This window comes from Schistocerca piceifrons, chromosome 6 (assembly GCF_021461385.2).
Source record: "Schistocerca piceifrons isolate TAMUIC-IGC-003096 chromosome 6, iqSchPice1.1, whole genome shotgun sequence".
In the NCBI taxonomy this organism is placed as follows: Eukaryota; Metazoa; Arthropoda; class Insecta; order Orthoptera; family Acrididae; genus Schistocerca; species Schistocerca piceifrons.
This window is the reverse complement of record NC_060143.1, coordinates 576,933,329-576,954,491: the sequence shown is the minus strand read 5'-3', so window position 1 is coordinate 576,954,491 and position 21,163 is coordinate 576,933,329. Positions and strand designations below refer to the sequence as shown.

The following is a 21,163-nucleotide window of genomic DNA, read 5'->3' as shown; positions in this document are numbered from 1 at the left end:
ACATGTACTTAGAACAAGGTAAATCATATATATGGTGTCCTTCCTAAGAGTCATCCAGCATATTTTCTCTGGTGTGTTGGCAGCTATTTCCAACTTTGTTTTACTGTGCATATCTGGAGTCAGTGTTAGTTCATTTCCCATTACAAACAGAATGATTTTTACTGTGGAATTTTATGTGCCCATTCAGTAAGGTGGTTCCAAATTAGTCAACATTTATTAATAAGGACAGTAAAACACAAATAATAACCAAACAGTAGAAAATCCAGGATAGACTGTAATAATGTTATGGAATGAAAGTTGCCACTCACCGTATAGTGGAGATGCTGAGTTGCAGATAGGCACAACAAAGAGACTGTCACAAATAAGCTATCAGCCAGCAAGGTCTTCCTTGAAAATAGTTCACACACACACACACACACACACACACACACACAAACGCGCGCGCGCAAACACAACTCACACATGACTGCAGTCTCTTTGTCAACTGAAGCCACAGTCTGACAAATAATAACCAGTACTCCAGCACTGACAGCACTGTCTTGGCACTGACAGCACTGACAGCTACCATGTTTCAGAAGCACTGCTCACTCGCTGCTGGAGTACTGGTTATTCTTCATGTTTTAATGTCTGTGTTAACAAATATGGATAAAATGAACACTGACCTAGACTAATTTGCAGCTGCTGTTTTAAATGGACACATAATATTCCACTTTAAAGATAATGTTGTTCATAACAGTAAACAAATGGACACTTGGTATCACATGAAAGGCATGATGAACAGTATTTGTCTGGGCTGACTCCACCACACACTGAAAAAACGAAACTGCAAATATCCGCTGAAACACCAGAGAAAATATACCTCACATTTCTTAGGGGGACATACTGCAGGTATACATCAAACGAATCTGAGCATGATTGATACTGAACTAAATGTAGCAGGCTTACTGATCATTGTTGTTGTTGTGGTCTTCAGTCCTGAGACTGGTTTGATGCAGCTCTCCATGCTACTCTATCCTGTGCAAGCTTCTTCATCTCCCAGTACCTACTGCAATCTACATCCTTCTGAATCTGCTTAGTGTATTCATCTCTTCGTCTCCCTCTACGATTTTTACCCTCCACGCTGCCCTCCAATACTAAATTGGTGATCCCTTGATGCCTCAGAACATGTCCAACCAACCGATCCCGTCTTCTGGTCAAGTTGTGCCACAAACTTCTCCCCAATCCTATTCAATACTTCCTCATTAGTTATGTGATCTACCCATCTAATTTTCAGCATTCTTCTGTAGCACCACATTTCAAATGCTTCTATTCTCTTCTTCTCCAAACTATTTATCATCCATGCTTCACTTCCATACATGGCTATACTCCATACAAATACTTTCAGAAATGACTTCCTGACACTTAAATCTGTACACGATGTTAACAAATTTCTCTTCTTCAGAAATGCTTTCCTTGCCATTGCCAGTCTACATTTTATATCCTCTCTACTTCGACCATCATCAGTTATTTTGCTCCCCAAATAGCAAAACTCCTTTACTACTTTAAGTGTCTCATTTCCTAATCTAATTCCCTCAGCATCACCCGACTTAATTCGACTACATTCCATTATCCTCGTTTTGCTTTTGTTGATGTTCATCTTATATCCTCCTTTCATGACACTGTCCATTCCATTCAACTGCTCTTCCAAGTCCTTTGCTGTCTCTGACAGAATTACAATGTCATCGGCGAACCTAAAAATTTTTATTTGTTCTCCATGGATTTTAATACCTACTCCGAATTTTTCTTTTGTTTCCTTTACTGCTTGCTCAATATACAGATTGAACAACATCGGGGAGAGGCTACAACCCTTTCTTACTCCCTTCCCAACCACTGCTTCCCTTTCATGTCCCCCGACTCTTATAACTGCCATCTGGTTTCTGTACAAATTGTAAATAGCCTTTTGCTCCCTATATTTTACCCCTGCCACCTTTAGAATTTGAAAGAGAGTATTCCAGTCAACATTGTCAAAAGCTTTCTCTAAGTCTACAAATGCTAAAAACATAGGTTTGCCTTTCCTTAATCTTTCTTCTAAGATAAGTCGTAAGGTCAGTATTGCCTCACGTGTTCCAGTGTTTCTACGGAATCCAAACTGATCTTCCCCGAGGTTGGCTTCTACTAGCTTTTCCATTCGTCTGTAAAGAATTCGCGTTAGTATTTTGCAGCTGTGACTTATTAAACTGATAGTTCGGTAATTTTCACATCTGTCAACACCTGCTTTCTTTGGGATTGGAATTATTATATTCTTCTTGAAGTCTGAGGGTATTTCACCTGTTTCATACATCTTGCTCACCAGATGGTAGAGTTTTGTCAGGACTGGCTCTCCCAAGGCCGTCAGTAGTTCCAATGGAATGTTGTCTACTCCGGGGGCCTTGTTTCGACTCAAGTCTTTCAGTGCTCTGTCAAACTCTTCACGCAGTATCGTACCTTCCATTTCATCTTCATCTACATCCTCTTCCATTTCCATAATATTGTCCTCAAGCACATCGCCCTTGTATAGACCCTCTATATACTCCTTCCACCTTTCTGCTTTCCCTTCTTTGCTTAGAACTGGGTTTCCATCTGAGCTCTTGATATTCATACAAGTCATTCTCTTATCTCCAAAGGTCTCTTTAATTTTCCTGTAGGCAGTATCTACCTTACCCCTAGTGAGATAAGCCTCTACATCCTTACATTTGTCCTCTTGCCATCCCTGCTTAGCCATTTTGCACTTCCTGTCGATCTCATTTTTGAGACGTTTGTATTCCTTTTTGCCTGCTTCATTTACTGCGTTTTTATATTTTCTCCTTTCATCAATTAAATTCAATATTTCTTCTGTTACCCAAGGATTTCTACTAGCCCTCATCTTTTTACCTACTTGATCCTCTGCTGCCTTCACTACTTCATCCCTCAAAGCTACCCATTCTTCTTCTACTGTATTTCTTTCCCCCATTCCTGTCAATTGTTTCCTTATGCTCTCCCTGAAACTCTGTACAACCTCTGGTTCTTTCTGTTGTGTCTAGACAAGACAGCCTAGACACAATGAGAGGAAGCCGAAAGGCACAGGCTTAAACTCACGCAGGCCGGCGCGAGGTCTGAAACAGGATACGTAATGAATGCTATAAAGAAAAGTACGTAGCTTCTGGAACACTCAGCTTCAATCCACAACTGTACAACATCGCTCTCGATGACACATGCTTCATACAACAAACATCAATTGAATACGGCGCCTTGCTAGGTCGTAGAATTGACTAGGCTGAAGGCTACGCTAACTATCTTCTCGGCAATTGCGAGAGCCTCCGTCAGTGCAGCATCGCTAGCAAAGTCGGCTGTGCAACTGGGGCGAGTGCTAGTGAGTCTCTCTAGACCTGCCGTGTGGTGGTGCTCAGTCTGCAATTACTGACAGTGGCGACACGCGGGTCCGACGTATACTACCGGACCGCGGCCGATTGAAATGCTACCACCTAGCAAGCTTGGTGTCTGGCGGTGACACCACATTTTCAGTTTATCCAGGTCCCATCTCCTTAAATTCCCACCTTTTTGCAGTTACTTCAGTTTTAATCTACAGGTCATAACCAATAGATTGTGGTCAGAGTCCACATCTGCCCCTGGAAATGTCTTACAATTTAAAACCTGGTTCCTAAATCTCTGTCTTACCATTATATAATCTATCTGATACCTTTTAGTATCTCCAGGGTTCTTCCATGTATACAACCTTCTTTCATGATTCTTAAACCAAGTGTTAGCTATGATTATCTTGTGCTCTGTGCAAAATTCTACCAGGCGGCTTCCTCTTTCATTTCTTAGCCCCAATCCATATCCCTAGCCATTAGCAGACAGAAAAAATTATAATCAAAACACACAATTTCCATTATGTGTGGCATAATTGCTTTAAGTGTTTAGCAAGCTTTTAGTGACAGTATAAAATAAATTAATTGTAGTTAGTTTATTCTCTTCATAAGTTGTATGCTTCATATTCTGTGTCATTCATGTTAGGAACTTGAGGATGCCTTGCCTGCAGCACCACCGAGATCTAGACGTTCTGGTGGGTGGGCAGATGAAGGTGTAAAATCTGGAAAGTAAGTATAATGATCCTTAAGCTGTATACTCAAACATCCTGAGCTTGAAACAATCTCCTTTCATCATAACATAATGCTCATTCATAAAACACTGAAGCTTTCAATGCAATGAACACTGCATATGTAGCGAAGTGCATTCCTAGTCTGGAGCTTCAGATTTGCTAAATCTTATACTAAATATTTATGACATCTAGCTAAATAATAAGCTTAAGTATTGTAACCTCCCAACAGATAAATATATATAATTATATAATTCACATTCAGTGTAACTACCCAACAGTCTACTTCCGTAACTTTGGAATATTAAAATGTGACTAATCTCTCAATAAAATTGTAGCTCACTTATAACCTTTCAATAATTGACTGTGAATTTAAACTGGTAAATTTTCGATGTCAGCAGTACTGTGTTATGGCCCTGAAAAAGCATTCTGAATAAATTGAAAATTCTTACCTCAATAAGGTCACTGGATAACGCGTATATATCTGCTCCTATAAGAAATTTTTCTGGCACAGCTCAGTACAATGCTGGCCGATAGATTTGTCATGTATAAAAGGAAACAACTGATTTTTCTTTACAATAATCGGGATGACCATGGATTGGAGAAATTAGTAAAATCTTTAAATTGAGATGAAGATTGTCAAAAGTTAATTTTTATAAGAAAGATTATTATTTAGAGATTTTTAAAACATTTACACGGGACTTAATATAACAATAGTATATATGCATGGGCTGCTTTTACCTTATACTACAACGCTCAGGCACTACCATCGCTCCCCACAACCGGCCCAGCCAACTCCATACACACGACTGCTAGCTACAACTTACACAAACTGCTACACAGTTCTTACTGCAGTCAACACTGCTCTCTGGTCTGTGATTCTCTTATAGCTTACATATCGCAGGCAGCGCGTGAGCAATCCATCAAAACTACATCTGCTCGAGTGTGCTAGCAACAAATTCCTTAATCATGGACCTCTTACATAACCCTCCACTGGGGGGAGGCAAAAATTTGTTAGCGATGGTGAGTCAATTGAACTTGCCATGAGCAACAAATTCATCTATAATCTATTTAGTTAACTAAGTATACAGTCACAGAGTATATATATTATTGATAAGTGCAGAACATATTAAGAAATAAAATAGAGTGCACACACACTGAGTTCAGAACATATTGAGAAATGACAAAATGTATACGCACTGAGTACAAAATATATTAACAAATGACATAAAGTACACATGCACTGTAAAACTCTTTTGCGTTTTTACATGAATTAAACATATCAAGGAGTGAAATAAAGTGCACTCACACTGTAAAAGTCTTTAACATTTTACAAGAACTAGGAAAGGATTGGGAAGGATAGCATCATGGTTGTAGCACAGTGGGCTGCACGTAGCTGCACTGAAAGTCCATATCCTTCTTCAGAAGTATAACACCAAGTGAGACAATCTGAAGTTCTCTTCCCTGAAGTATTTATCAGTGTAGCCAAGACACTCAAATGTTGTATTAATATTCTATGTTATTATTTTGGTAGTACATTAGATACACCAAACAGTAGGACCATAATGACATCTCCATCGTTCGAGGTGGTGGACAGCTTGTTATGTCAACACCACATTCTTGTAGAATCCATACTCTTACATCAACGTAGAATTATTGCAAAAACCAAATATAGTGCTCCATGATCATGAGGATGGACAGGACATATGGATATCGCAGTAATTGGTGGTAATTAGGTCAGAAGGTGAAGGATACATTAAGTCTTACACTGGTCATCATTCAGAATTACACTAGTGTATCAACTGATTTGAATAATTATTGCCACTCATTGGCTAGTTACTAAACATTTATGTAGTATGTATGGAGTATTACAGAACATTAATCATAAGTCATCTCATTACAGTAATTATTGGCATAGCATTTATGTATAAGTCATCTCATTACGATAATCATTGGCATTCATTGGCCAGTTACTAAACATTTGTGTAGTAATACAAAACATTATTCAGTATAATTCAGAAGTCATCATTCAAAACATGAGTTATTGCGTATATTATCAAGCTGTTAGTGTTTATATAAGATATCATGCAAGTGACATAAGACATATTTAAAATGTAAGACATTGCAACAATTACTCAAGGTCTGTAGTCCAATAATACATAGACATAAGGGAATCAATACATCAGAAAAATTTTCATTATATTTAGGACTAGAAATATATCTTAAACTGGTAGCATTATTTAGTTGTATACCAGTAATAGTTGGAAATGATTTTTTTTTTCTTTTTTCTTTTTCTTTTTTTTTTCTTCTTACCAAGAAAAAATATAATCATCATCAGTAAGTGGTTATATAAATATCTGGAAATGGCATTACAATGTGATAAATCATAAAGTATGCTCATTCAATAAAGGGTTTAATATTGGAAATATGGTATTGCCCTTTTTCTGCTTCTCAAAGTTTTGACGTGTACTACATTGGGGTGAGGAAAGTTGCGAATTCTATATGGGCCTGCGTATAGAAGCTCAAATTTACTGCATTTACTTTTTCCTCTGTTGGATAAATAGTGTGTGTGTATTAATATCTTCTGTCCAACGTGAAAGTCACAGCATGTACAAACCTGTTTTTGCTGTCTTCTCCGGTGCTCTGTGGCACGTTTGATGTTATTGAGCGCAATGTCAATTATTTCATGGTGGCGTAGTCAATGAGATGTAGGAAAAGATACTAATTCTTTAATTTTGTGGGTGGTTCAACATTTTTCAGTATAACAGTCGGAGATAGCATAGTAGATTCATTTGGTATGGAGTTAATTACATCCTGGAATGAGAGTATGTGTGTTTCCCAATCAATATGTCTTTTATGGCAGTATATTCTACATAGTTTACCAATTTCTTTCATCAATTGTTCACAAGGGTTCGAAGAAGCGTGATACCTGGATATATAGATCGGAGAAATGTTTGTAGCTTGTAACATACGTGTCCATATCGCAGATCAAAATTGTGGTCCATTGTCGGAAACTACTTTCAATAAATGTTCTACATGAAATAAAAAGTGTTTTACAAATGCATTTGAAATAGATTTAGCAGTAGCTTTGCATAACGGAGTGAAGGTAACAAATTTTGAAGTGAGTTCAACAGCGACAAAGATGTAACAGAAACCTCTATTAGATCTGGGAATCAGACTAAAAATGCCTACAGTGGCCATATGTCCCAATTTAATCAGTACAGTGGGATGTAACGGAGGAATATGTGAAGTCGTGTATGATTTAGCTTTCTGGCAGATTTTACATGACGCTAAAACTCATCAAATATGTTTCTCCCTTTTGGCAAAATAACAGCTCTGTCTCAATATAAGAAAACATTTTCTCGCTCCATAATGTGCGTAACTTAAATGAGTATACCAAGTTAATTTGTTAACCAGTTCGTCAGGAATGCATAGTAACCAGTTGTTGCTGTCAGGGTGAGAGCGGCGAATCAGAATGTCATTGCGTACAGTGTAATGGTTTCTAATGGTAACGTTATTCCTACCTTGCCAAAGGTGTTTAATTTCTTTCCGTATGTTGTCTTTGCTCTGCTCTTGTGCCATGTCTCGTAATGACAACGAAATGAAATTTTCAAATGCAACTCGTAGAATTTGCTGGGCAGAAGTTAGTTGCGATGTCTTGCTGATTGTTGCTGAGAGAACAGGATAGTGCATCTGCTACAATATTTTGTGTACGGATATTCAGAATAGGATAATGTTTAACTTTGAATGTGTCATGCTGTTTAACTTGAAATTCATACCTAAAACCGGACATAGTACCAGGGATGTTGTCAAAAACTGGAGATTGCTGTAAAAGAATTTTGCATAGCTGAGTACATTCGTCATATGTATTTGCATTGCTCTGTTTCACTTTATCAGAAATCATTTGTATAACATCATAGTCGGCTTCGTCTGGTGTATTGTAGTTGTGTACATACATATCTGTGAACAATGTGGAATGACAGTCCGTGTTACATGGTGAAGAAATGACCTCTGTTCGATTAATTTCCTGTTCACCTGCAGATAAAGCATGCTGAAATTCTAATGCCAGTTGTACCTTTTCATCCTTTAACATTAAATAGGAATTCTGAAAGTCAATAATTGCGTCGTGTTGTACCAAAAAATTCGTACCTAAAATAAGGTCTGTTGTCAATAAGGGAACAATCCAAAAATTTGAGTGGAACATATGACCTGCAATACAAAATGATAAGTGTGTCTGTGATTTTACATGTACTTCTTTACCAGTTACTGCTCCTTTTACTTTAGTTTTGCCTAATGGTAACGTAGGATAAGTATTTTCTTTGTTACATTTGTTGAAAGTTTCTTCATTTATAACTGTCATAGGTGATCCAGAATCAATTACTGCAGAAAATGTGGATGATCCAGTCTTTACTTCGATAATAGGGTGGGAAATGGTTTTTTGAATAACTGGTTTTTCATGCAAAAGTGTGTCTTGGATGTCGTCAAAAGTAATAACTTTTTCATGAACAAGATTCTGTGTGTCAAAAGTATTGCTTATGTTGCTGGAAGATGCAACCTGTACTGTATCTAGTCAAATTCTTTCTGATGTGCTGTTATTTGCGGGAGGATGCTGTGGCATTTCAACTATTTGTACTGTTCTGTTATTTCGTCCTGATGTATTTGGTTCGGGATGATACCAACTGTCTGGTTCATTCATGATAATATGTTGTTGCGGATGATTCTGCTGCTGGTAAGACCAACTGTTACACTGAAAACTGTGCTCATTACTTTAACGTCTGTCATAATAATCATTGCTATATGGCACAATGTGATACGAGTTGAAATGATGTGTTTTCTGTACGTAGTAATTTCCTTGTTGCTGTGTATTACTATTGGTGGAGCCGACGCTATACCTGTAGGTGGTGAAACATTACAGCTTGGTTGACCTTGCGCATTACATTGATGGTTAGGTATGCCAACTGGCTGGTTTTCATAGATGTTGTGGGGAAAAGCCTCTGTTGTTACCAAAATGTGTTTGCTGTTCCTGATAATTTTGACGATACTGATAATTAAAATTTTGTCACTTATTAAAATTATCCTGGTAGTTCTTATCATTTCGGGAGTGTCTAATGAAAACTGTCACTTCAAGTAAAACTTGTCATATCAGGTTTTCTTTACTCATTCTTAATCCTAGATAGATCGATAGTTGAAGAGCTGTTCTGATAGATATCATCGATGAAGAAACAATAACGCGTAACTGACAAATTGCTGATTTTTCGTTTTTTGGTTAGATGATGTCATTGACCATACGCGCATCTGCTCTTAATGCCGTAACGCCGAATTTTTAATTATTTACCATGAAAAAATTATCTAAAACAATACTGCATATGTGACACAGCAAATAAATAGATGGCAATACCGCGGAACTGTAGAGAATTAAATACTGCGTATCTACAATCTATGGATACTGTAAACAATACCGTGTAAATACAAAAGCACGCGCAGCCACAGCACATTGTTACTGCCTTATTATGTATTTAATAGTGCTCGAAAGTGGTTCCATGCTTGTAGCTTCATTCGTGATAATGGCCAGCGATATAGATGACGATCTTTTTACTGAAGAAGAAATTGTTTCTCAGCTGAAATCAGCTTATGAAAGCGGAGAATCATTCCTGAGAGTGACTGACAGTGGAAAGAAAACTGTGCACACTACGGCACATATTCATTAAAGTGTAATGAATCCTCTGAGGGCACTTACGCGCTGCAAATGAATTTTAGTTTCTGCATTACAGGCAATGCCAGTGAAAATTCAAAAGCAAATTGTTGTATCCAGTCCAAAGAGTGTATCTGTGTCGTGTCATTCTTAAATACCTTAAATTTTCTCACTGATAGAAAGTTCTTATAATCAAAATTATCGTCTCTGAATGTCTGAACTGGTTCAGGATTGTATGATAATCCATTTGTCTGTGTCTGCCCGGAATCCAAGTCACATACTCTCTGTAAATTACCCACGTTATACTGTCTGTGTAAGTGTGACAAATGTTCAGAATGTGGCATATGCGGTGACATGTTAGAGGCTGAAAAATTTTTCATTTATGTCACTTCTTGCTGTAAAGATGACAATTTTCTATGTAATGTATTGTTGGACGAACCTATCTCACTGATTGTCTGCTGTAAATTTTAGAATTTGGGTGTTTGATTTAATGAAACTTGTGATGTATCGTCTGATTTGGTGCCATTGTTATTTTCGATAACGTAAATACGACTGGCCAATTCATCAAATTTTTCAGTCAGTGCCTGATCGTCGTTTTTAGTGTCACAAGCATTCATTTGTTTTTGCATTTTACATGTGGTTTTGTTTAATTTCTTAATGTCTGCTTTAATGGCATCGGGATCCTGTATTAATTCCAATTGTTCACTGTCTGAATGTCAACTGTGTGTGCGTCAGTTTTTGTTTTAAGATCGGAGATTTCATCATGCATTTCAGTGTTCAACTGTTTGATCTCATTTGATACTGTAGCAATGTTGTTGTCTACGTATGTTTTTGCTTTTGTAAATAACTTATGCTTATCTTCCTGTCTCTGTGCAGTAATTGTTTCTATGAATTGTTTCTTTACTTTATTCTGTTCCTGTTTTGTAAGTGGTGATTAATATGTTCGTCAATTTGGCTGTTTTGTTGGTCAAATTTCTTGTTGACTTTCACATCCAGATGTATATCACTATGTCCTCCATACGGGAATCTGTACGAGACTCAAACAGCATAAAATGATTACTGGTGGTCGGCATGCACTGATCATCTATAATTGGAGGATTATCATTAAGACACTGAGTGTTGCTAGTATTATCAGTCAAATTATTCAAATCGGCTCTTTTGCTCATTGCACATCACAATGTACTGTTAGCAGTTTTTCGCGGCATTTTCACAATTCAAAGATAAGCACAAAATCAAACAAAGACAAAGCAAAAATGGAACAAATACAATAACAACAAAGAGCAATAAATTGCTGATCATCTGTGAAAGAAAGAGTGACAAATTAGTAAATGTGTTATGCCAGATGCAAACTACATTTAACATTAAGTAAATAAGAGCAGATATATAACTGACTACTTCTCAGAAATTCACAAAATACGATCCTGGCAGGGTCGCCAAGTGTAACCTCCCAACAGATAAATATATAAAATTATATAATTCACATTCAGTGTAACTACCCAACAATTTACTTCCGTAACCTTGGAATAATAAAATGTGACTAATCTCTCAATAAAATTGTGGCTCACTTATAACCTTTCAATAATTGACTGTGAATTTAAACTGGTAAATTTTCGATGTCAGCAGTGCTGTGTCATGGCCCTGAAAGAGCATTCTGAATAACTTGAAAATTCTTACCTCAATAAGGTCGCCGGATAACGCGTATATATCTGCTCCTGTAAGAAATTTTTCTGGCACAGATCAGTGCAATGCTGGCCGATAGATTTGTCATGTATAAAAGGAAACAACTGATTTTTCTTTACAATAATCGGGATGACCATGGATTGGAGAAATTAGTAAAATCTTTAAATTGAGATGAATGATTGTCAAAAGTTAATTTTTATAAGAAAGATTATTATTAAGAGATTTTTTAAAACATTTACACGGGACTTGATATAACAATAGTACATATGCGCGAGGCTGCTTTTACCTTATACTACAACGCTCAGGCACCGCCATCACTCCCCATGACCAGCCCAGCCAACTCCATACACACGACCGAAAGCTACAACTTACTCCAACTGCTACACAGTTCCTACTGCAGTCAATACTGCTCTCTGGTCTGAGATTCTCTTATAGCTTACATATCGCAGGCAGCGTGTGAGCAATCCATCAAAATTACATCTGCTCGAGTGTGCTAGCAACAAATTCCTTAATCATGGACCTCTTACAGTATAGCTGTCACTTGTTTTCAGTGCCTATCACGTGAAAACTTGAGCTGTTCTCCTTTCTTTCCACTGACATACATTCTGTAAATAACAGAGAGGATTGTAAATTTATAGATGAAGCAAGAAATATAAATCAAATTGGGCATGGTAAATGTACATTGAGAAATTGTACAACACAAACATGGCCCCACACTGTTGTTGTTGTTGTGGTCTTCAGTCCTGAGACTGGTTTGATGCAGCTCTCCATGCTGCTCTATCCTGTGCAAGCTTCTTCATCTTCCAGTACCTACTGCAACCTACATCCTTCTGAATCTGCTTAGTGTATTCATCTCTTGGTCTCCCTCTACAATTTTTACCCTCCATGCTGCCCTCCAATACTAAATTGGTGATCCCTTGATGCCTCAGAACATGTCCTACCAACCGATCCCTTCTTCTGGTCAAGTTGTGCCACAAACTTCTCTTCTCCCCAATCCTATTCAATACCTCCTCATTAGTTATGTGATCTACCCATCTAATCTTCAGCATTCTTCTGTAGCACCACATTTCGAAAGCTTCTATTCTCTTCTTGTCCAAACTATTTATCGTCCATGTTTCACTTCCATACATGGCTACGCTCTATACAAATACTTTCAGAAATGACTTCCTGACACTTAAATCTATACACGATGTTAACAAATTTCTCTTCTTCAGAAACGCTTTCCTTGCCATTGCCAGTGTACATTTTATATCCTCTCTACTTCGACCATCATCAGTTATTTTGCTCCCCAAATAGCAAAACTCCTTTACTACTTTAAGTGTCTCATTTCCTAATCTAATTCCCTCAGCATCACCGACTTAATTCGACTACATTCCATTATCCTCATTTTGCTTTTGTTGATGTTCATCTTATATCCTCCTTTCAAGACACTGTCCATTCCATTCAACTGCTCTTCCAAGTCCTTTGCTGTCTCTGACAGAATTACAATGTCATCAGCGAACCTCAAAGTTTTTATTTCTTCTCAATGGATTTTAATACCTACTCCGAATTTTTCTTTTGTTTCCTTTACTGCTTGCTCAATATACAGATTGAATAACATCGGGGAGAGGCTACAGCCCTGTCTTACTCCCTTCCCAACCACTGCTTCCCTTTCATGTCCCCCGACTCTTATAACTGCCATCTGGTTTCTGTACAAATTGTAAATAGCCTTTTGCTCCCTGTATTTTACCCATGCCACCTTTAGAATTTGAAAGAGAGTATTCCAGTCAACATTGTCTAAAGCTTTCACTAAGTCTACAAATGCTAGAAACGTAGGTTTGCCTTTCCTTAATCTTTCTTCTAAGACAAGTCGTAAGGTCAGTATTGCCTCATGTGTTCCAGTATTTCTACGGAATCCAAACTGATCTTCCCCAAGGTCTGCTTCTACTAGTTTTTCCATTCATCTGTACGTACACAAATTAGAGTAATGAAAATTTAAATGTATCCTGAAGACATAACCCATTTTCTCCACATGGAAAAGTGCCATTGTGCGGAGAAGATGAAAACTGTTTTTGAATAGATTTATGAAACTACCCCTGGGAACTACTAGCCAACAGTGCCATTCAACTTTTTCTTTATCTGAATGTTACAATAATGAATGTACTGTGGGTGCCTCTTGGTTTATAAGTCAGTATCATATGTTAAACATCCAAGATGCTTTATTGCAATCATTAGTGATTTCTCATAGGTGAAACTGTAACTTCAGGCCTGAGAGAAGTAAGAAAGCCCAGTGGGGCCAATCAGGGTCAACCGACTGCCATGTGATCCTTCACAATTGGTGTCATTTGGGATGTGGTACGGAGGGTTGTGGGCCACTACTTCTCACATGAGTTGCTCCACTGTTGGCACCATGAGGCTGAGTGCACCCCATTCTAATCCTCCCACCAGTGGAAAATCCATTACAGCACCAGTGATCAAACACGAATCCTCTGCGTATGAGCCAGACATGCTGACAACTGAGCTGCACAGGCGAACAGATTGAGATGGGAAACAACAAACAAAACTGAGGGGAGGTAACCACTCATTTCCAGCATGTTAGGCCTCTCTCTCTCTCTCTCTCTCTCTCTCTCTCTCTCTCTCTCTGTCCCTCCCTCCCTCCCTCTCATGTGTACTTTGCATATTCATGCATGCATGCCCACACACACAACACATACGTGCGCACACACACACACACACACACACACACACACACACACACACACACACACACACAGAATCACACAAATGTATACTGACCATTAATACTTTAGAGATGGCACCAGAGCACAGCTCGGGCCACTTCACTCCATTCAAAAGGCTGCACCCAAGTATAGCTGAGGACATAATTTCTCAACACACGAGCCACCTTTCACTTGAAAATTGGACTCATTTTGTATGAGAACAAAGTACAAATGTCTTCCTGCCTTCTGCTGTCAGTTTCTACAATTATTTTGAAAGGAACAGTAGCAAATACTGTTGTGAATGGCTGAACCAATATGTGATCGCATTGACATAATTTTGTGCACGTACTCATTAGACTTCACAGTTTACTGTAATCTTATTACAAATATGTCACATTTGTTGAGTGAGCAAGTAATTTTGGAAGCTCAAGACAAAGAAATTGCTAAATAACTCACCTGACACTTTTTTAATTTTGGAAGGATAATCATGCTGTCATCATTATTTTAAAAAATTGTAATCTGTCAAAGAACTAAAGTAGATATGAAAAATAAATCTTGAACCTTGGTGCTTTTTTAGTGTGTGCTACTCTTGAAGGTATTTCAATACATATATTCCAGTAATGCTTTAAATTATGGTGTTTATGGCCAGTCTTCTTGTCCCAATATTCCACTAAGTGGCCAGTCTTCAAATTGTCAGTGAGTGGTTGCTGATGCAGGTAGGTGTGTGGGGATTGTGAAAACTGGGAAAGGGATGGAGATGTTTGGGACAACAAGAGAGTAGAGAAGTATTGAGAGCAGGAGAGGAGTTAACAGGTTGCTCTAATGGCAATGGAAAAACTGGGATTAATTGTAAAATGACCACAAAAAAATACTGACAGATATATGGGACTGGGTATTATACTTTCAGTACACAGGAGAATTTGAATGGAAGATAGCAGGGTAGCAAGAATGAAGGCAATGGAGTAGGGAGGGTCCAGCTGAGGGAAAGAATGATAGGTTACTGAATGCACTGCAATATATTGTGTGATATTCATCAATCAGTTGCAAGTGAGTGGTTACCTATAGCTAATTTTTGTATGTTGTTTTCATTGTGAAATTTCAGTTACTATACGTTTTGCCTATCAGACAAATATTTTAGCTTTTATATGAATCTTTCAGCTGCAGCTCACGCATTATTTGGAGTAATTTCTGTATCAATACTTGAAATAATTTTTTCCTTCTCTTACACTCTCTCTCTAAACCTTTAATTTTCTTGTTCTATCTTCATTTGTTAGTTATTTTGATGTGCCCACATTTTTCTGTTTGATGTTAGACCTTTGGTAGGGAAACTGTGTGATTTACTTCTGTTATAGTGATGTATGTACCTCTCTCTCTTTAACAGCTTTTTCTTGTTTGTTTTAAATATTTAGTTATATTTAATATTAATACATTCATGTAGTTCCATAGTACATGTTGTCTTCCTATCAGGTTTAATATTAAGTTCTTTGGTGCGTACTGTTATCTAGCTGAAGTCCTTGATTATGTTATTGACCTTCCTCGGCAGAGAGCTGATAATGGTTTACGCAAAATTAAAGTAAATATTTGAAATCTTCTGAAATTTTGTCTTGAAGCAACAGTATGTTGATCATCCTCATAGATACAAAAATAAATAAATATATGTTGTCAATATGTATATGAGGATAGTTTACTGCTGATAGAAGAGATGTTGAGCAGCAGATGGGTACAAACAGAGGATGATTACTTATTAAGTTTTTGTACAAAGCTATAGTTCAGATAAATAAAGCACATCCCCCCCCACCGTACGCACACACACACACACACACACACACACACACACACACACACACACACACACACACACATACCCACACACAAATAGTACATAAAATTCTATATCAGTATCCTATTTTACTTTTTCTTATATATCATGCCTATATTAACACCATTTATGTTATTGTCACAGGAAACGGAGTGCCAGCAACATAATTGAGCAGTAAGTATTCGAGACTCTGCAAATTAACTCCATTAAAGAAGTATTTATTAATTGAATGGGCTTAATTGTCCATTGTAGGATAGTACATAGGAAATTAATAATAAAATAAATAATAATAATAATTATTATTATTATTATTATTGTTCAACATCAAATAATCAAATACAATCCCTAGAAATAATACGCTTTCATGGCCTTATACAGGTTATTCTTCTGAATATGTCTGTTTACAAATTATAAACTAAACTATATTACAACAATACACTTAGCATTTTAATGAATTTTATACTTGTTAATATACAGATAACAGTGTTGCAATAAAAAGATTTTTTTTTCATTAGATCATCTGTGAATTATTTAAAAGCATGAGCCTGACATACTTACACAGCAATTTTCATAAAGATAATGAACACATCTAGGGAATAAAATGGATTTTCAATTGAAATTCTTTTTAGGTGGTCTTTTAATTTGCTAATAAGAACAGCTTTGAGACTTTTTGGTAGGGCATTGGCTAGCTTCAGCCCAGCATGAAGCGCATTCCCACCCTAACCCCCGTCTCCTGGATAATGCTGTTGTGGGATATTAATTTTTGTCTTGTATTATACTGGTGTAGGTCACAGTTTAAGTTTGGGTTTATTGTACTTTTAATGTACATAAACCTTTAATGGTAAGAACACCAAACTTTGAAGACATGTTTGAACATCATTCTCTGGGCACCACACACAATTCTGATAGTTTTTTTCTGGTGTATTAATAACATGGTTAAGTTAGTATGTGTTGTTGCATAGTATGTTTCTACTGCTGGCATAAATTTTATGAGAATAATGAGTGATAAGCAGTTTTTAGCACATACATATCCTTACAACATTTGCTAATCATGTTTATGACAGATATGTTTTTATATAGCTTACAACCCAAAACAATCTCTATGTTTGTTGCACTTGAGGTTGATTCCCAAGAATTGTCTCCATTTTTCCTTTTTTATGATGTCATTTCCTGTGGATAATTTCATGACAAATTCTGTTTGTTTCCTAGTGTTAAATTCCAGTATTCCAGTCTTTGAAGCACTTACATCTAGATGGCTTTCATTGAAATACTTGCCTTTCTCATTGGTAACACTGTTGCACAGCACTGAAAGACTGTCATAGGTTTTGTGTTCACAATTGTTGTATTGTCTCGATACAATATTTTTTGGGGGGAAGTCATCCGTAATTGTGAAAGTATTGCCAGTGCAGGATTTTGTGGATGAACTGACCTACTGATTATGTCTCATAAAAGTTAGATGGGATTCATGTCAGGCAATCTGGATGGCCAGAATGTTCTTCAAACCAGGCATGAACAATTGTGGTCTGGTGACATGGCACATTGTCATCCGTAAAAATTCTATCATTGTTTGAGGATAGTCCATGAATGGCTGCAAATGGTCTCCAAATAGTCAAACATAACGATTTCTAGTCAGTGATTGGTTCATTTGGATCAGAGGTCCCAGTCTATTTCATGTAAAAATAGACCACACGATTATTGAGCCACCATCAGTTCTGCACTACAGTCACATCCATTACTCATCTGCTGCCATCATCCATTGACATCAGATTTTGTTGCATTGTCCTAACGGGTGCAGTTGTCGTACATCCCACATTGATTTCTGCCATTATTTAACACAGTGCTGCTTGTCTGTTAGCACTGACAGCTCTAAGCAAACACCGCTACTCTTGGTCAATAAGTGAATGTCATCAGCCACTGTTTTGTCTGTGATGAGAGGAAATGCCTGAAATTTTGTATTCTTGCCACACTCTTAACAGTGTGGATCTTGGAATATTGAATTCCCTAATGATTTCCGAAACTTAATGTCCCATGCGTCTAGTTACAACTACCATTCTGCATTCAAAGTCTCTTACTTCCTGTAGTGCAGCCACATCATGTCAGACACTTTTTCATATAAACCACCTGTCTGCAGATGACAGCTCTGCCAATGCACTGCTCTTTTATATATTGTGTATATGATACTATCACATACTGCTATTCCATTACTTTTATCACCTCAGTGTATAACATTACTGTAAATCAAGAAAAGAAGGGGTCCCACTTCATATCTGATGTCAATAACCTTGTGTTTTGAAAGACCGAGTGTTTGTTTTAAGCAACACAGATTGCTTTCTGTTGCTCATATATGATCTTATTTACTCATAGCCGGTTCCTGTAATACCCAAGTTCCGTATGTTGTCAAGTTATAATGTGAGTTTGACACAGTCAAATGCTTTTTCAAGATCAACGAACATTCCAGTAACATACTCCTTGTTTTCCATGGCAGTTATTTTTCCATCTATTAACTGTGCTGCGGCTACTGAAGTTGACTTGTTTTTCACAAAGCCATTCTGATTTTCAAATATTAGAATGTGTTGACTCAGGAGTATCATTAGTCTAATATAAACAACTATCTCAATTACCATAGAAAATGCAGGTAAGATTAAGATGGATTGATAGCTTTTGATTTTAGCTTTATCACCTTTCGTGTAAATTGTGATTACCTGTGCTATCTTTAGCTTATCTGGAAAATTACCTGATGCAATTACATCATTTACTGCTGTGGCTACAGCATCAGAGATGTTGTCTATGCACCTTTTTAATGTTCTGATAGACAATCCATCCTAACCTGCAAGTTTTGAATCTTTTAGTGACCTAACTATGTATTTTATGTCCTTGCTGTTAGTTCTAGCCAAGTATATGCTTTGTTTAACTGAAATGTGCTTATATCTATACTGGAGATTGTGGAAATGGTCATTGATGGATTTTCCAGTAGAAGAAAAGTACTCACTAAAAAGATTTGCAGTCTGATATTGGCATTTGATGATACTCCCTTTATAGTTGATGATAAGATCACTGTTTAATTTGTCCTTGCAATCCCTAAACCTATTTATAACATTCTAAACAGCTACATCAGTGTTACGTAAGTGGCTGTGTATTTACTTGTAGTTTATAACACCAGATCTATGTAATAATCATGATAGTTCTTAAATGCTAAGTCTATGATTGTTGCCATTCTTTACAATTACACATTGAAAAAGTCCAAGTTTTTATCTTGCTCATTTCACTTCATGATTTATCCAGTTATTTTTAGTATTTTTTTGTAGCCATTTACCAGTAAGGTTATGAGACATTCAAGCAATAATAAAAGTCTGCTGCAAATTTGCTGAAAGTAATTCAGTTTTTTAACATCATTGTAAACTCATTAGTATACTGTTGAGATTTTCGACATTTGTCATCAGGGGTTGTTCTTTTTGTCACATATTTTCTCTTTTTCCTTCTGACAGAGATTTTCAGCTTCTATCAGCACCTGAGCAGCATGTTAGTTGAAATGTTATCAGTGCATGATTTGCTGCTGTCGACCTCTCTAGTGGGCTCATTTATCAGAAAAGTTAATTTAAATTGATCTGGTGTAGCATTAATTTTTTCAGATGAAGTCATTAGACAGCCAGTCAATGTTAATATCTCCAGTTAGCATGGTGTTTTATTGCCATATTTATTGTCTCTGTCAACAAGCTAGTAATTAAGAACTACTCCCTGCAGGTTCGGGGGTAGGAATAGGCCTGTGGTATCCCTGCCTGTCATAAGAGGCAACTAAAAGGAGTCTCACACATTTTGGCCTTTATGTGATAATTCCCTGTAGGATTTGACCTCCATATTTCAAAGTTCTTCTGAAGAGTGAGCCAATTGGGGAAGGGCACCTTACGTGGTGCATAGTGTCCATTGTGCATTGAGATCTTTAGCCTACTTTCTCGTCGTCGCATTGCAATCCCACTCACTCTCCATGTCTTGGGCAAGGATACATTCCCGGGTGCTGTTTCCGCCATCCACTATGCTGTGTTGCTTTCTGCGCCGACGATGACCATGGACTACTTGTCACCTGGTATCCAGCATGGTAGCCACTCTGTTGTGGTGGGTCTGCCATGTACCCTATTGGTTGTAGCCCCCTGACAACACAGGGATTGCTCTTCTGATGCCTGTACCATTAACTCCCCATGTATGCCAAGGAGTAGATGCCTATCTCCCTGGAGCATCGGGCTTCCCGGCAATGGCCATACTGCCAGGTGGCCCTTGCTGAGGCTGGGTGGTGCCCATGGGGAGGACCCTTGGTCGGAGTGGGTGACATCAGGGCGGATGACCCTGCTACTATTATGTACGAGAGCTGGTGGGGAATCCTGTGTCCATGAAGCCTCAGTTCTTTGTAGAGCATTTAGAGGACAAATTTGGGGAGGTGGAGAGCTTGTCCAAAATGCGCTCTGGGTCAGTTTCGATAAAAACAGCATCCTCTGCCCAGTCATGAAGGTTACTCACTTATGACAAGTTGGGGGATGTTTCAGTTACCATCACGCCCCATAAGAGTTTAAATATGGTCCAGGTTATTATATTCCATAGGGACCTTCTTTCACAGTCTGACGATGAACTGCGTGCCAACCTAGAATGATAGGGTGTTCACTTTGTCCGGTGCGTCCATCGGGGTCCAAGGGATAATCAGGTTGCCACCGGTGCCTTCATCTTGGCCTTATAGGGTGACACATTACCCAAGAAGGTCAAGGTGATGGTCTACTGCTATGACCTCAAGCCCTATATCCCTCCCCTGATGCAGTGCTTTAAGTGCTGGAAGTTCGGCCACATGTCTTCCCACTGTACTTCCAGCCTCACATGTTGAGATTGTGGACGCCCATCACATCCCAATACTCCATGTGCCCCTCCTCTCATCTGCGTCAACTGCTGCAGAGAGCATCATTCACCGTGCTTGGCAGACTGCAGAATCTTACAGCAAGAGCGGAAAATTGTGGAATATGAGACCCTGGACCGACTGACCTACACTGAGGCTAAGCAGAAGTTTGAATGCTTCCATCCTGTTCGCATGACTACCTCTTACGCCGCTGATACTGTGGTGTCACCGCCAGACACCACACTTGCTACGTGGTAGCCTTTAAATCGGCCGCGGTCCATTAGTATACGTCGGACCCGCGTGTCGC

General features: G+C 38.0%; 1 protein-coding gene across 3 annotated transcripts in view; it reads left to right on the top strand.

The window, feature by feature from the left end:
- Window positions 1-21,163, top strand: part of LOC124802732 (intraflagellar transport protein 43 homolog) — a 120,762-nt gene that overhangs the window by 32,074 nt on the left and 67,525 nt on the right. For all 3 annotated transcript variants that reach the window (XM_047263704.1, XM_047263701.1, XM_047263703.1), the window contains exons 3-4: window positions 4,012-4,094; window positions 16,128-16,157. In XM_047263704.1, the coding sequence (XP_047119660.1) occupies window positions 4,012-4,094; window positions 16,128-16,157 (113 nt within the window). The remainder of the gene's footprint in view (window positions 1-4,011; window positions 4,095-16,127; window positions 16,158-21,163) is intronic.